This window comes from Bombina bombina, chromosome 5 (genome assembly GCF_027579735.1).
Source record: "Bombina bombina isolate aBomBom1 chromosome 5, aBomBom1.pri, whole genome shotgun sequence".
Taxonomy (NCBI): Eukaryota; Metazoa; Chordata; class Amphibia; order Anura; family Bombinatoridae; genus Bombina; species Bombina bombina.
The window spans coordinates 52,257,803-52,275,383 of NC_069503.1; the positions used below are offsets into that span (position 1 = coordinate 52,257,803).

A 17,581-nucleotide genomic window follows, 5' to 3' on the forward strand; every position below is an offset into this window, starting at 1 on the left:
AGACCGCTGGTTATGCGGGGCTGAGGTCGGTTTGTCTGGACAACCCGTCGGCGTTGCCATTCTGTTTCCCAGGTCTGTAAGTAATGGTGAAATTGAAGGTTTGCAACGATAAGCTCCAACGTAATAGCCTGCCGTTATCTCCAGAGACCCGGTTCAGCCACACCAACGGGTTATGGTCGGTGACCAGAGTGAACTCCTGACCATATAAATAGGGAGTCAATTTCTTTAATGCCCACACCAAAGCCAAACACTCCTTTTCGACCGCTGCATAGCTGACTTCGCGGGGCAGGAGCTTCCGGCTGATGTAGGCAACTGGATGCTCCCCTCCATCTTCGCCTACTTGGCTGAGGACGGCTCCCAGCCCGAACATGGAAGCATCGGTATGGACGATAAAACGTTTGTTAAGGGCTGGGGCCGCCAAGACAGGAGCGTTAATTAGAGCATTTTTGAGAGCCTGGAAAGCCGTTTCACAGTGGGGAGACCACAGGACCTGTCGAGGTAAGTTCTTCTTGGTCAAGTCAGTCAGGGGTTTGGCAAGTGTGCTGTAGTCTGGTACGAACCGTCTATAGTACCCTGCCGTGCCCAGGAAGGCTAGGACCTGAGTCTTAGTGATGGGGGTGGGCCAATTGGCGACAGCTTCTATTTTGGCCGGCTCTGGTCGCTGCTTTCCACACCCCACCCGGTGACCCAGGTACTGTACCTCGGCCATCCCAAAGTGGCATTTTTCTGGCTTCAGAGTCAGGCCAGCAGCCCGGATCTGATCCAGAACCATTCCCACATGAGCTAAGTGGTCCTCCCAGGACTCACTGTGGATCGCTATGTCGTCCAGGTAGGCGCAAGCAAAACTCTGGAAGCCATCCAGGAGCCTATCCACCAAGCGCTGGAATGTAGCTGGGGCATTCTTCATCCCAAACGGCATTACCCTAAACTGATATAAGCCGAATGGGGTGACGAATGCCGACTTGGGGATAGCCTCCGGGGCCAGGGGAATCTGCCAGTAACCTTTGCAGAGGTCAATAGTGGTCAGGTAATTTCCCCTGGCTATACGATCGAGTAGCTCGTCTACCCTGGGCATAGGGTAAGCGTCCGTCACGGTATTTTCATTGAGCCTCCGATAGTCTACGCAGAACCGGGTGGTCCCATCTTTCTTGGGCACCAAGACAACTGGGGAGGCCCAGGGACTATCGGAGGGCTCAATTACCCTGAGCTGGAGCATCTCATCGATCTCCTTCTTCATTCCTGTCCTAACTGCTTCGGGGATTCGGTACGGAGCCTGGCGCAAGGGAGCTTGTCCCGGAGTATCTACCTGGTGGGTGGTTAAAGTAGTGTACCCTGGCTTCGGGGAGAAGGTGAGGTGTTTGGACTGGAGGAGTTGGTTGAGCTGCTCCCTTTCAGTGGGGCTAAGTCGGTCCCCTATCTGAACCTGCGCCACTATACCTGTGGGGAGGCTCTTTTCTAATAGGTCTGGAATGGGTAAACTGTCGGGGTCTTCCTGAGGGGAACAACATACGGCCGTCACGTTCTCTGGTCGCTCAAAATATTCCTTGAGCATGTTTACATGGAATGTCTTTCTAAGATTGTTGTCGTGGCAGCTAGCTATCACATAAGTGGTGTCTCCCCTTTTCTCTACGATCTGGTAGGGACCCTGCCAGGACGCCTGCAATTTGTCTGTCTTCACCGGCTTAAGTACTAACACCTTTTGTCCTATGGTGAAGATTCTCTTTCGGGCCCCCCGATCGTACCATACTTTCTGTCTTCTCTGGGCCAACTGGAGATTAGCCCGCACGGATTTGGCTAATTGCTCCATTCGGTCCCTGAGTTCCAGCACGTATGGCACAATTGGGACACCGTCAGCCTCCATCTCTCCCTCCCAGTGCTCCCGGATCAGGTTTAGGGGTCCCCGTACCTTTCTTCCGTAGAGCAACTCGAAGGGAGAGAACCCTGTCGTTTCCTGGGGCACCTCCCGATAAGCAAATAGGAGGTGCGGCAGGAAGCGTTCCCAGTCTCGGTATTCCTGAGTGAACGTCTTGAGCATTTGCTTGAGGGTCCCATTGAACCTCTCACACAGCCCGTTCGTCTGGGGGTGGTATGGGGAGCTTAGGAGGGACTTAATTTTGCAAACCTGCCAGAGTTGTTGGGTCAATTCAGCCGTAAATTGGGTGCCTCGGTCGGATAGGATTTCTTTTGGAAATCCTACCCGGGAGAACACCTGTACTAGTGCATTCGCTACCGTATCCGCTTGTATGTTGGATAGGGCGACAGCCTCTGGGTACCTGGTAGCGTAGTCCACTACGGTAAGAATGTATCGCTTACCGGAGGGACTAGGGGTAGCCAGTGGTCCCACTAGGTCAATAGCAACCCGGCTGAAGGGTTCCTCTACAATGGGCATATTTACTAGCTGGGCTTTAGGGTGATCGCCTCGCCTTCCTACTCGTTGACACACATCGCAGGTGTTACAGTAAGTTCTAACGTCAGCATGCACCCCTGGCCAAAAGAACGTGTGAGTAATGCGGTGTAGGGTACGGGTAACGGCTAGGTGGCCTGCTAAGGGGATGTCGTGGCCTATTTTGAGGATTTCTTGACGGTATTTGTGGGGCACTACCAGCTGTCGCCTACGCTGTCCCCTTTTCTCTGTCCAGCGGTATAGTTTCCCTTTTTCCCATAAGAATGTTTCGTTATCTGCCCCGCCCCCTCCGGTCTCTGCTCGTTCCCGGTACTTTTGTAAGGTCGGGTCAGTCTTAGACTCTGCCTCGAAGGCATCTGGGGTGTCCCAGGGTATGGGGCCTAACCTGTCAGGCAAGGTCGGGGTAGGTCTTACCTGTGTCTCCCGCACTGGTGAGAGCTCTCGCTCCGTCCGGGCTTGGGCCCGTGTAGTCACTGGGTCCGCCTCGTTGTTGCATACTGGAGCATAGGCAGAAGTCATGGGGCCCAAATCGTTGCCCAGTAGTACTTCGGCAGGTAAATTATCCATTAGGCCCACGTTCACAGCCCCCTTTCCCGCTCCCCAATCAAGATGCACTTTAGCTGTTGGAATTTTGTACACATCCCCCCCCGCCACTCTAACGGCCACAGTCTGTCCGGATCGCTTGTGCTCTGGCACCAAATGACTCTGTACCAGCGTGATAGTAGCCCCTGTGTCTCGCAATCCCTCGGTAGATCGCCCCTCGAGCCATACCCTCTGCCGATGGTGCTGGCGGTTATCTGAGGCAGCATATACAGGGTCTGCCTCGTGAAGCGGCCCCACATATCCCTCCATAGGGGCCTCTTGGTTAACACAGAGGGCCCGGGCCGGACGATAGGACCCAGAGGGGTAATTGTAATTCCTGGGTGTCTGGTGCGTATTAAGGGGGCAGCTAGCCATGAAATGCCCTGGTTGCTTGCATCGGTGGCAAGTCGGTCTGGGACGCTCAGAGCTGTTATTGGGTGGTCCTGAGTGTCGGACGGGCCCTGTGGGCACCAGGGCTCGGAATTCAGCACGAGGGGGTGCACGGTAAACCTCTCTGGGTTCGACCCGTGCTGGAGCTCGGTAGTTCATGGGTTCGTGAAGACGGGAGTCATAATGTTCATCGGCCAATTTGGCTGCTTCTTCTAAGGTAGAAGGCCGCCTGTCTCGCAGCCATTCCTTCCCTTGCTGTTCCATGCCATTATAAAAATGTTCTAAGAGAAACAATTGTAAAATTTCCTCCCCAGTCACCGCTTTACTTCCGCTCAGCCAGTGATTTGCCGCTCTCCGCATTCGGTGCGCCCATTCCATATGGGTATCGTTAGGCTTCTTTTCCGTGCCCCGAAACTGTCGGCGATACGTGTCCGGAGTTACAGCGTACCGTCGCAACAGTGTCTCCTTAACTAGCTCATACTGTGTCACTTCCTCAGCACCCAGAGTACGAAAGGCTTCCAGGGCTCGCCCGGATAGTTTCCCAGACAATATCGTGGGCCACTCTCTGTTGGGAATCTGGTGCAGGGCACATTGCCTTTCGAAGTCCGCCAAATATTCATCAATCCCTGTCTCGCTCTCTAGGAAGGGTCGAAATGCCGCATAGGGTATCTTGGGCCTCCCAGCATTTTCGACAGGGATGATTACCTGCGGGGCTTCAGCATTGCGGTGTGCGTTCGCTAGGTTGAGTTCGTGGGCTCGAGTCTCTCGTATATCCTCGTCCGCCTCCGCCATCAACTGCTGTACCAATTCCATGGAGGGGTTCGGCCCGTATAATGAGAGCCTTTCCCGAACAATCCTGGTTTTTTCGTCACTAATCGTGGTCGGTGTTTCCGCCATTGTGAAGCTCTGATCCAGTTCGGTCAATTCTGCGATCAGCTCTCTCCTCGGCCGGTTGCTGGCGTACCCCCCTCTGCTTTCAAGTAAATCCTTTAGGGTTGTACGCTTCAATTTTTCCGTTCTGTACCTCTCCTAGGAAATCCAGGAAAATCCCGCCGCTGCCGCCAAATGTTACGGTTACCCTTAGTCTCGCTGAGAGATGGACCGCTTAGTAGCCTGGATCCCTATTGCTAAAGAGGGGAGAAGCTGCTTTCCATAGTATTCTATATGAGTCTCGCAAATATAGAATAATCTCCCCTAGCTGCAGTACAGCTAGGATACCCTTCTGCCCACAAAAACGAGTCAACGCTGCGATTGAGGGTCAAACAAGAACTCAGGACTGGGATGCCCAGCCTGCTTTTTATTAAGGTTACATGCACACAGGGCACTCCCAGGGGGAGAGGGGGGGAAGCACAAAATCCCCCATCACACATTTAGATAGAGAGCACTGTCCTTTGACAGGCCACAATAGGATTACAGTACTTAAGATAACAAGTTTACAAGTTCATCTTATCAATTAGCAGTCTGGCTCCAGAGGTGATTAGACAATAGTTTCTAAAAGCTGAAAAAAAAGAGTTAACTCTTTATGAAATGAAACTTGTTACAGTTTTCTTGGAGCCCTTCTTAGGCGCTGGCTTGCTGGTTCAGGCATTGCTGCTGGGAAATAAGCTCTTCACAACAAAATAACTAATGCTTCTGTAACAGCCATTAAAAATAGAACTTTCCAAGATAACAACTTTATATCAATGGAATGAAGGGGTTCAAACGGAACGCCCTGTAAAACATTAAAAACAAGGTTTAAACTCCATGGTGGAGCAACAGTTTTAAACACAGGCTTAATCCTGGCCAAAGCCTGACAAAAAGCCTGGACGTCAGGAACTTCTGACAGACGTTTGTGTAACAGAATGGACAGAGCTGAGATCTGTCCCTTTAATGAACTAGCAGATAAACCCTTTTCTAAACCTTCTTGTAGAAAAGACAATATCCTAGGAATCCTAACCTTACTCCAAGAGTAACCTTTGGATTCACACCAATATAGGTATTTACGCCATATCTTATGGTAAATCTTTCTGGTAACAGGCTTCCTAGCCTGTATTAAGGTATCAATAACTGACTCGGAAAACCCACGTCTTGATAAAATCAAGCGTTCAATTTCCAAGCAGTCCGCTTCAGAGAAGTTAGATTTTGATGTTTGAAGGGACCCTGTATCAGAAGGTCCTGTTTCAGAGGTAGAGACCAAGGTGGACAGGATGACATGTCCACCAGGTCTACATACCAAGTCCTGCGTGGCCACGCAGGAGCTATTAGAATCACTGATGCTCTCTCTTGTTTGATTCTGGCAATCAATCGAGGAAGCATCGGGAAGGGTGGAAACACGTAAGCAATCCTGAAGTCCCAAGGTGCTGTCAGGGCATCTATCAGGACTGCTCCTGGATCCCTGGATCTGGACCCGTAACGAGGAAGCTTGGCGTTCTGTCGAGACGCCATGAGATCTATCTCTGGTTTGCCCCAACGTCGAAGTATTTGGGCAAAGACCTCCGGATGGAGTTCCCACTCCCCCGGATGAAAAGTCTGACGACTTAAGAAATCCGCCTCCCAGTTCTCCACTCCCGGGATGTGGATTGCTGACAGGTGGCAAGAGTGAGACTCTGCCCAGCGAATTATCTTTGATACTTCCATCATAGCTAGGGAGCTTCTTGTCCCTCCCTGATGGTTGATGTAAGCTACAGTCGTGATGTTGTCCGACTGAAACCTGATGAACCCCCGAGTTGTCAACTGGGGCCAAGCCAGGAGGGCATTGAGAACTGCTCTCAATTCCAGAATGTTTATTGGCAGGAGACTCTCCTCCAGACTCCATTGTCCCTGAGCCTTCAGAGAATTCCAGACGGCACCCCAACCTAGAAGGCTGGCGTCTGTTGTTACAATTGTCCAGTCTGGTCTGCTGAATGGCATCCCCCTGGACAGATGTGGCCGAGAAAGCCACCATAGAAGAGAATTTCTGGTCTCTTGATCCAGATTCAGAGAAGGGGATAAGTCTGAGTAATCCCCATTCCACTGACTTAGCATGCACAGTTGCAGTGGTCTGAGGTGTAAGCGTGCAAAGGGTACTATGTCCATTGCCGCTACCATTAAGCCGATTACCTCCATGCATTGAGCCACTGACGGGTGTTGAATGGAATGAAGGGTGCGGCAAGCACTTTGAAGTCTTGTTAGCCTGTCCTCTGTCAGGTAAATCTTCATTTCTACAGAATCTATAAGAGTCCCCAGGAAGGGAACTCTTGTGAGTGGAACGAGTGAACTTTTCTTTTCGTTCACCTTCCATCCATGTGACCTTAGAAATGCCAGTACTAACTCTGTATGAGACTTGGCAGTTTGAAAGCTTGAAGCTTGAATCAGAATGTCGTCTAGGTATGGAGCTACCGAGATTCCCCGCGGTCTTAGTACCGCCAGAAGAGCACCCAGAACCTTTGTGAAGATTCTTGGAGCTGTAGCCAATCCGAATGGAAGAGCCACAAACTGGTAATGCCTGTCTAGGAAGGCAAACCTTAGGTACCGGTAATGATCTTTGTGAATCGGTATGTGAAGGTAGGCATCTTTTAAATCTACAGTGGTCATGTACTGACCCTCTTGGATCATAGGTAAAATTGTCCGAATAGTCTCCATCTTGAACGATGGAACTCTTAGGAATTTGTTTAGGATCTTTAAGTCCAGGATTGGTCTGAAAGTTCCCTCTTTTTTGGGAACCACAAACAGATTTGAGTAAAACCCCTGTCCCTGTTCCGATCGTGGAACAGGATGGATTACTCCCATTAACAAGAGCTCTTGTACGCAGCGTAGAAACGCCTCTTTCTTTGTCTGGATTGTTGACAACCTTGACAGATGAAATCTCTCTCTTGGAGGAGAGTATTTGAAGTCCAGAAGGTATCCCTGAGATATTATCTCTAGCGCCCAGGGATACTGGACATCTCTTGCCCAAGCCTGGGCGAAGAGAGAAAGTCTGCCCCCCACTAGATCCGATCCCGGATCGGGGGCCCTCAATTCATGCTGTTTTAGGGGCAGCAGCAGGTTTCCTGGTCTGCTTGCCCTTGTTCCAGGACTGGTTAGGTTTCCAGCCTTGTCTGTAGCGAGCAACAGCTCCTTCCTGTCTTGGTGCAGAGGAAGTTGATGCTGCTCCAGCTTTGAAATTACGAAAGGAACGAAAATTAGACTGTCTAGCCTTAGCTTTGGCTTTGTCCTGAGGCAGGGCATGGCCTTTACCTCCTGTAATGTCAGCGATAATCTCTTTCAACCCGGGCCCGAATAAGGTCTGCCCTTTGAAAGGTATATTAAGCAATTTAGACTTAGAAGTAACATCAGCTGACCAGGATTTTAGCCACAGCGCCCTGCGTGCCTGAATGGCGAATCCTGAATTCTTCGCCGTAAGTTTAGTAAGATGTACTACGGCCTCCGAAATGAATGAATTAGCTAGTTTAAGGACTCTAAGCCTGTCCGTAATGTCGTCCAGAGTAGCTGAACTAATGTTCTCTTCCAGAGACTCAATCCAGAATGCCGCTGCAGCCGTGATCGGCGCAATGCATGCAAGGGGTTGCAATATAAAACCTTGTTGAACAAACATTTTCTTAAGGTAACCCTCTAATTTTTTATCCATTGGATCTGAAAAAGCACAGCTATCCTCCACCGGGATAGTGGTACGCTTAGCTAAAGTAGAAACTGCTCCCTCCACCTTAGGGACCGTTTGCCATAAGTCCCGTGTGGTGGTGTCTATTGGAAACATTTTTCTAAATATCGGAGGGGGTGAGAACGGCACACCGGGTCTATCCCACTCCTTAGTAACAATTTCAGTAAGTCTAACACACTAGCAAATAAACTTGCAACTTGGAATACAATTCAATTAGAATAATATTAAAAACGTACTGTGCCTTTAAGAAGCACAGAAGATCTATGACAGTTGAAAATTAATAAATTGAAAACAGTTATAGTGTAAACAACACAACTTTAGCAAAGGTTTAATCCCATTAGCAAAGATAACAAATTCTGAAAGCAGGAAACAAATTACAGAATAAACGTTTTTTATCTCAGTCAACTATAATTCTCACAGCTCTGCTGAGAGAAATTACCTCCCTCAAAATAAGTTTTGAAGACCCCTGAGCTCTGTAGAGATGAACCGGATCATGCAGGAAATACAATGAGCTGCTGACTGAAATATTTGATGCGTAGCAAAAGCGCCAAAAAACGGCCCCTCCCCCTCACACACAGCAGTGAGAGAGAACAGAAACTGTCAGAAAAAAGATTAAGCAACTGCCAAGTGGAAAAATAGTGCCCAAACATTTATTCACTCAGTACCTCAGCAAATGAAAACGATTTTACATTCCAGCAAAAACGTTAAACATAATTTCTAGTTATTAAACAGCTTTATGTAATTCTTACAGTGTAATTCTAGTGAAGTACCATTCCCCAGAATACTGAAGTGTAAAGTATACATACATGACATTATATCGGTATGGCAGGATTTTCTCATCAATTCCATTGTCAGAAAATAAAAGCTGCTACATACCTCTATGCAGATTCATCTGCCCGCTGTCCCCTGATCTGAAGTTTACCTCTCCTCAGATGGCCGAGAAACAGCAATATGATCTTAACTACTCCGGCTAAAATCATAGCAAAAACTCTGGTAGATTCTTCTTCAAACTCTGCCAGAGAGGTAATAACACACTCCGGTGCTATTTTAAAATAACAAACTTTTGATTGAAGATATAAAACTAAGTATAATCACCATAGTCCTCTCACACATCCTATCTAGTCGTTGGGTGCAAGAGAATGACTGGGAGTGACGTAGAGGGGAGGAGCTATATGCAGCTCTGCTGGGTGAATCCTCTTGCACTTCCTGTTGGGGAGGAGTAATATGCCAGAAGTAATGATGACCCGTGGACTGATCACACTTAACAGAAGAAAATAAAGACAGCCAATTCCGCTGAAAAATAAATCCACAACCCAAATCAAAAGTTTTAATCTTTATAATGAAAAAAAAATGAAATTATAACAGGGCCTATGAATACCCAAAAACTTCCCTCGCCCACCGGGCAAGTAAATCACAAAACTTACCAGCCCGCAAGAAACTTTAGTCGCCCGTGTATATCTGCATGTAGTGTGTATATATCTTATTTAAAAAGGCAATATAAATAGTGTTATTGTAATCTCACAAAGCATTGCAGACAGAGGTCTCAATTTGAATGTTTTGCAAGCTGCTTACTATTTGGGACTTGAGTATTAATAAAAAGGCTTTAACTTTAGAAAATATTTTTCTATCACCAGCTACAAAAAAACAGGGATACTATCTTTGTTATACTGTATGCACCGTCTTGACTTATTTTCCACTATGACTTATTTTCCACTAAGGGTAGCTGTTTTTTTTTACTTCAGCATATGTGGGGTCACGATTGACTAAGTATATTTAATGCTGCCACCCTTCAACCTATAGAGCTTTGACATAACGAGCATGTTAAAAACACTTTTTTCCCCCTTTCTGTCTGGCTGCCTTTCAACTACTAGCGCAACTGTCAGTGCCATGCAAGCAGATTTGACTGGGTGCATGGAGATGGTATGTTCTCTACAAATTGGTAAAGTCCGTTTTTGAAGCAAAAGTAGCGTCCAGAAAAATTGTGCAGTGCTCTATATTGTTACAGTAGGCAGCTTGCTCGTGTACATTGTGCTGAAGTTCTGCAGAGGACCCTGGAGTACGTCAGCATAATGTACATGAGCAAGCTGCCTACCATAACTATATAGTCACTTTAACCCATACTTCATTAATATACACACACAGAGAAGACTCACCGCTCTAGCAGGATGTCTTCCCGCGCAGACAACCTTAGGGGTGGGAAGTAGCCACTGACAAGGAAGAGACCAAGAGCCATGAAGATAAGGGGAGGTCTTTGAATGCATTTAACAGAAAGAACCTCCCCTTTCTACCCTCCTTTCCCGTGTGTGCGCATATTTTAAAGGCAAATTGACATTTTTTATTATTGCTTCTTATATCCCCCTTAAAATGTCAGGTCGCCGCTCGGGCTGGTAACTTAAAAATTTTACTTGCCCGCAAGAAAATTAGGTCGCCATTGGCGACCGGACCGGTCTATTCATATGCCCTGTTATAAGCAGAAGAATCAAACTGAAACAGCTGCCTGAAGTACTTTTCTACCAAAAACTGCTTCTGAAGAAAAAAAACCATCAAAATGGTAGAATTTAGTAAAAGTATGCAAAGAAGACCAAGTTGCTGCTTTGCAAATCTGATCAACAGAAGCTTCATTCTTAAAAGCCCAGGAAGTAGAAACTGACCTAGTAGAATGAGCCGTAATCCTTTGAGGCGGGGACTTACCCGACTCCACATAAGCATGATGAATCAAAAGCTTTAACCAAGACGCCAAATAAATGGCAGAAGCCTTCTGACCTTTCCTAGAACCAGAAAAGATAACAAATAGACTAGAAGTCTTTCTGAAATCTTTAGTAGCTTCAACATAATATTTCAAAGCTCTTACTACATCCAAAGAATGTAAAGATCTCTCCAGAGAATTCTTGGGATTAGGACACAACAAAGGGACAACAATTTCTCTACTAATGTTGTTAGAATTCACAACTTTAGGTAAAAATTTAAATGAAGTCCGAAACACCGCCTTATCCTGATGAAAAATCAGAAAAGGAGATTCACAAGAAAGGGCAGATAACTCAGAAACTCTTCTAGCAGAAGAGATGGCCAAAAGGAACAAGACTTTCCAAGAAAGTAATTTAATGTCCAGAGAATGCATAAGTTCAAACGGAGGAGCCTGTAAAGCCCTCAAAACCAAATTAAGACTCCAAGGAGGAGATATTGACTTAATGACAGGTTTGATACGAACCAAAGCCTGTACAAAACAATGAATATCAGAAAGATTAGCAATTTTTCTGTGAAACAGAACAGAAAGAGCAGAGATTTGTCCTTTCAAGGAACTTGCAGATAAACCCTTATCCAAACCATCCTGAAGAAACTGTAAAATTCTAGGAATTCTAAAAGAATGCCAAGAGAATTTATGAGAAGAACACCAAGAAATGTAAGTCTTCCAAACTCGGTAATAAATCTTTCTAGATACAGATTTACGAGCCTGTAACATAGTATTAATCACTGAGTCAGAGAAACCTCTATGACTTAGAACTAAGCGTTCAATTTCCATACCTTCAAATTTAATGATTTGAGATCCTGATGGAAAAATGGGCCTTGAGATAGAAGGTCTGGCCTTAAAGGAAGTGTCCAAGGTTGGCAACTGGCCATCCGAACAAGATCCGCACACCAAAACCTGTGTGGCCATGCTGGAGCCACCAGCAGTACAAACGAATGTTCCATCATGATTTTGGAAATCACTTTTGGAAGAAGAACTAGAGGCGGAAAGATAATGATAAAATCAATAAATATAGTCGTATGGTCATGCATATGCATTATGCTGAGTTGGCATGCTTAGTTAGTGAGCTGTAACCTATCTTATGGTCAATGAACCACTCTCCTATTAGTTTTGCAGGTTGCACTGTCCCATGTTTATTTTTTATTTTTTTTCAGTTGTTGTTGGGAAATTCCTATACCTCCAGGTGTTTTGACCAGGTAGATCTTACTGTTATAGGTTTATATGTTAAAGTGATGCTTACCTACCCATATCAAAGGGCATTCTAAATCCATTCAGCCTCCAATACAACTTGTAAAGCAGTTACATACAGCTGCCTTTTATTTATATATGCTATCACCTGGTCTGCTCCCTGTATACTTTGAATATGTGTTATTCCACTGTTCTATATCCAAGATGGAGTGGATTACTTTGATAGTTGAGCTGATAGATTGTACAACCCTTAAGGTTATTCCCTGCAACCCCTCCCTTGTTTTAAGCCCTTAATTTCTAATAGCGGCAACATATACAGTACAATAAGTTTTTTTTTCCCTTTATTTTTCTTACACTAAGTTGATGTAATTAGCAACATTAGAATATCAATATACATACTAAAGCGATAATCTAGCCTAGTAAAAAAATAAATAAACGAGGTTCTTGTCTGGAGACCCAAAAGTGGTTTCCTCTATTAGCAATTGTCTCCCATACAATTTTCTTAATGCAAATTTCTGAGGTACAAGAGTGACCTTTGGTATCAGCTGGGAGGCTCTCCAGAATATTAGGCATTCTATCTGTATACTATATCTCTAAAATGTTCTTTTGAAATATACTATGTATTTATGGATTTGTACCATGTGAAGTTTACAGGACATCATTATTATGTTTGTTTTTTTGTCCCATGTTTGCCTTACTTTGAACCTCAATAAAAAAAAATAAAAAAAATTATATAATATTTGTAAAGTTGTGATATGGCCCCACTTAAATAGATTTTCTACCGTTATGTTGTATAGCTCTGGGAATATTCATATTTAAAGGTAATTATAGCACTCACAGAGCTAACTGTACTAAGTGCTTGTGCTGAATCAATAGCACATATGTAATAACCTAAACAGCTGATCTGTATCACATGAATTGTTATGCGTGCCTTATACCATACGTACAGTTAATCAGAACCATTATTTATTATTATCTGTCTAAACCATTTAATATACTTTTTACAGACACAGCCAAAGAACTGAGCAATATCAGGTATTGATGTAGCTGGAGTGAATAAGGGAACCTTCTTCCTGAGTACAGACATTGGAGCCTGTTATCAGCATGAACTCATATGTGTTAGGTGAGTAAAATAGATATTATGCTGACTTTAATTACTGGGAAAATAGAATAGATCACTCATTAAACAAATATAAACTATTATATTTATATCTGCATCTTTAAGAATATTTGTGTCAGTGACATTATAAAGAAGGAGCAACCCCCATTGGGTGGAGGAGGAGGGTAAAAAATACTACTCCCCCCTCTGCCCTTTTAGACAGATCATGTCCAACAACTGCATAACCTCACCCCCTGACCTGGTTCATTACTCAGAACACCGGTAACTCCATATTCCCCTGCCCTGACCTCGCTCATCCATAACTACTCTTATGCCTACCTTGTTCCCATTTGTGGAACACCCACAACTCCCCTAGTGTTCCCCACCCCAGAACCACTACTGATTTGTGTGCTTAATTTTACAGTGAGTATTATTAAACGAATAACGTTTTTGGCTGTTTATATAAATTAAAAGACAGCCGAAAGCTTAAGATTATCATAAGGTCACTTCTTCTTACCCTCTCAAAACATTTCACACTGATAATTAGTCTGTGATGATTAAGACTGGGTGAGCATGAGCCGTGCAGAGCTGTATGTGCATTTGCTTGTGCAATGTTAAATGAGGATGGTGGATGCCACCTCACTTTCCCAGAATACAGATGTATTTCTTCCCTGGCTGAGAACATTATCCACACGCACCTTGTTTAATGCAGCCCTTTAACGTCTTTTCATCAGTAATCAGTAATTTAGTTTACTATGATGTAGTAATGTTTACATTCTAGTCATCCTTTTTTAATTTGTGATTTACAGGTAAATAAATTTAAAAATACATAACGGAAGACATTTTTTGAGTATAAAAAATGTTTTTTAATTCAGATTAATTATATTATAAAGAATAAACATTCTTATTTTTCTTTATTCCATTTCTTTTTATGTAGACAAACACATGAATAGTTCATATCCATCCTTCACTATAGGAAGCATCATACCGCAAACTCTAAAAGTCTTAGACAATAATGACTATTCACAAACATTGGGGATATCACAGCAGATATTTAAAGAAGATGGTGAATTGGCAGGAACTGTGAAGCAATCATTATGTACAGAGAGTAATTTAGTAATCAAACAAGAGGACAACATTTATGAGTTATCTAGTGAAATTATTATCCCAGAGGATACACCACACACATTTACTGAGTTTTCAAAACATATTAAAGAAGGGAGAAGTCTACAGTCTAGCCAAATGATTCATACAAGGAGAAATCTTTCAAATCTACAAAATGTCAGAAAAGCTTTAGATGGGAGTCTCCTCTACTAGAACACTACAAAATTCACACGGGTGAGAAACCACACACATGTCCTGAGTGCGGCAAATGTTTTACACAAATGGATCATCTGAAAACTCATAAAAAGATTCACACCGGAGAAAAGCCGTTCACATGTACAGAGTGTGGAAAAAGTTTTACACAAATGTATTGTCTGAAAACTCATGAAATGATTCACACAGGAGAAAATCATTTCACATGTACAGTGTGTGGAAAATGTTTCACAGAAAAGTGTAGTCTGAAAACTCATGAAAGAAGTCACACAGAAGAAAAGCCGTTCACATGTATAGAGTGTGGAAAACTTTTTACACAAAAGAGTGATCTGAAAAAGCATAAAAGGAGTCACACAGGAGAAAAGCCTTTCACATGTACAGTGTGTGGAAAAAGTTTTACACGTATGAATAATCTGAAAACTCATGAAAGGATTCATACAGGAGAAAAGCCTTTCACATGTACAGAATGTGGAAAAAGTTTTACATGTATGAATAATCTGAAAACTCATGAAAGGATTCATACAGGAGAAAAGCCTTTCACATGTACAGAGTGTGGAAAAAGTTTTACACACAAGAGTGATCTGAAAAAGCATGAAAGGATTCACACAGGAGAAAAGCCTTTCACATGTACAGAGTGTGGAAAAAGTTTTACACACAAGAATAATCTGAAAATTCATGAAAAGAGTCACACAGGAGAAAAGCCTTTCACATGTACAGAGTGTGGAAAAAGTTTTACACATATACATTGTCTGAAAATTCATGAAATGATTCACACAGGAGAAAAGCCTTTCACATGTACAGAGTGTGGAAAAAGTTTTACACGTATGAACAATCTGAAAACTCATGAAAGGAGTCACACAGGAGAAAAGCCTTTCACATGTACAGAGTGTGGAAAAAGTTTTACACATATGAACAATCTGAAAACTCTTGAAAGGAGTCACACAGGAGAAAAGCCTTTCACATGTACAGAGTGTGGAAAAAGTTTTACACACGAGTGATCTGAAAACTCATGAAAGGAGTCACACAGGAGAAAAGCCTTTCACATGTACAGAGTGTGGAAAAAGTTTTACACATGAATCATCTGAAAACTCATGAAAGGATTCACACAGGAGAAAAGCCTTTCACATGTACAGAGTGTGGAAAAAGTTTTACACAAAATTGTAGTCTGAAAAAGCATGAAAGGAGTCACACAGGAGAAAAGTCTTTCACTTGTACACAGTGTGGAAAAAGTTTTACACATATATATTGTCTGAAAATTCATGAAAGGATTCACACAGGAGAAAAGCCTTTCACATGTACAGAGTGTGGAAAAAGTTTTACACAAGAGTCATCTGAAAAAGCATGAAAGGAGTCACACAGGAGAAAGTGTTTCACATGTACAGAGTGTGGAAAAAGTTTTACACGTATAAATTGTCTGAAAACTCATGAAATAATTCACAAGGGAAGAAACCTTTCACATGTGTTAAAGTAGAAAAAAGGTTTTCCATTTAAAGGGGAGGAGAGTCCTCGGCTTCATTCATTACTAGTGGGAATTAAGAACCTGGCCACTGGGAGGCAGCAAAGACACCACAGCCAAAGGCTTAAATACCTCCCCCACTCCCCTCATCCCCCAGTCATTCTTTGTCTTTCATTACAGGGGGTGGCAGAGAGGTGCTGGAAAATTGGAGGTCTCCCCTTCGCTATGGGACAGGAGTACAAGTAACCCTTCAAGCTTCTCAGTTGAGGGCCTGGGTGAACGTTAGAATCCAGAGATGCAGAGGGAGCTTCCCTTTGTGACACCATCCTGACTCATATTAACAGCTCCTACAGCAATCAGCGTTGACGAGTTTCGCAGATTGCTTTCTTCTCTCAAGTCCATGTCAGGAGCACTGCTACCACCTGTCACACTTGAAGGGCTGTGTTCCTGTTCCACTGTGTAGATTCTGGTAAGATCGTTTCATTTTTCATATATATAATGATAACACAGAAGACGGGGCCACAGTGTGGCACCTTTTATCTTTATAGAATCAAGGTTTAATATTCCTATAAGAGGATTATTGAACAGGGGGGTATGTACATGATAAGTTTATTATGTGATTGCTGCGTTTATGTGCTTGGATGTGGCTCTGGCATTTAGTGGAACTGACAGGTTCTCTTCCGGGAGTTTTTGCACTGTATTTTTTGGCGCACTTTCTCATCGGCAGGGGCGGTCCTGCGTAGACAGCCTTGTGACCGGATGGGGATTTTTTACTTCCGGTCTGATCTGTGATGGAGACGAAGCAGTTTCTGCAGCCCGGGTCATAGGAGGTGGTGAGTGCCCCGGCCATTGGTGGTTATATATGTGTCTGTCTTATCTTTTCATAACAAAAGCTATGGAGGATTCTGATGCATTGGAGGGCACTCCCTCTATAACTAAGTCTTATACTTGTTTTAATTGTGAGGTTTTGGTAGACCAGCCTGTGCAACTGTGTTCCACATGCCTTGAGAAGGCTACGACTTCCAAACATAAGAGAATGTCTAGCACTACTGAGTCGTCCACCTCTGAGAGGTCACCGCCCCGTGAGGTGCGTTCCCTAATGGCGTCCCGTATCCCACATGCAGCGCCCCAGGGTCTGACTGTTACCCCTTCGGGGGAGATTGTTTGTTTGTTTGGCTGCCTGATTTTGCGGACCAGTTTGAAACGGCAGTCGCTAAGGTGATCCATGCTTTGCTGCGTTCTGCTAAGCGCAAGCGTAGAGCTTTCTCCAACATTGGTGTGTCCGGTCCACGGCGTCATCCTTACTTGTGGGATATTCTCTTCCCCAACAGGAAATGGCAAAGAGTCCCAGCAAAGCTGGTCACATGATCCCTCCTAGGCTCCGCCCACCCCAGTCATTCTCTTTGCCGTTGCACAGGCAACATCTCCACGGAGATGGTTAAGAGTTTTTTTGGTGTTTAAATGTAGTTTTATTCTTCTATCAAGTGTTTGTTATTTTAAAATAGTGCTGGTATGTACTATTTACTCTGAAACAGAAAAGGATGAAGATTTCTGTTTGTAAGAGGAAGATGATTTTAGCAGACAGTAACTGAAATCAATTGCTGTTTCCACACAGGACTGTTGAGATGAAGTAACTTCAGTTGGGGGAAACGGTTAGCAGTCTTTTCTGCTTAAGGTATGACTAGCCATATTTCTAACAAGACCATGTAATGCTGGAAGGCTGTCATTTCCCCTCATGGGGACCAGTAAGCCATTTTCTTAGTTAAACATAAAAGAATAAAGGG

The 17,581-nt window shown here is 44.1% G+C and overlaps 1 protein-coding gene across 1 annotated transcript in view; it reads left to right on the forward strand.

The window, feature by feature from the left end:
• Positions 1–17,050, forward strand: part of LOC128659825 (zinc finger protein 850-like) — a 186,718-nt gene extending 169,668 nt beyond the window's left edge. The window contains exon 2 of the mRNA XM_053713397.1: positions 14,723–17,050. Coding sequence (XP_053569372.1) covers positions 14,723–15,339 — 617 coding nt within the window. The 3' untranslated portion in view covers positions 15,340–17,050. The remainder of the gene's footprint in view (positions 1–14,722) is intronic.
• The last annotated feature ends 531 nt before the right edge of the window (positions 17,051–17,581 follow it).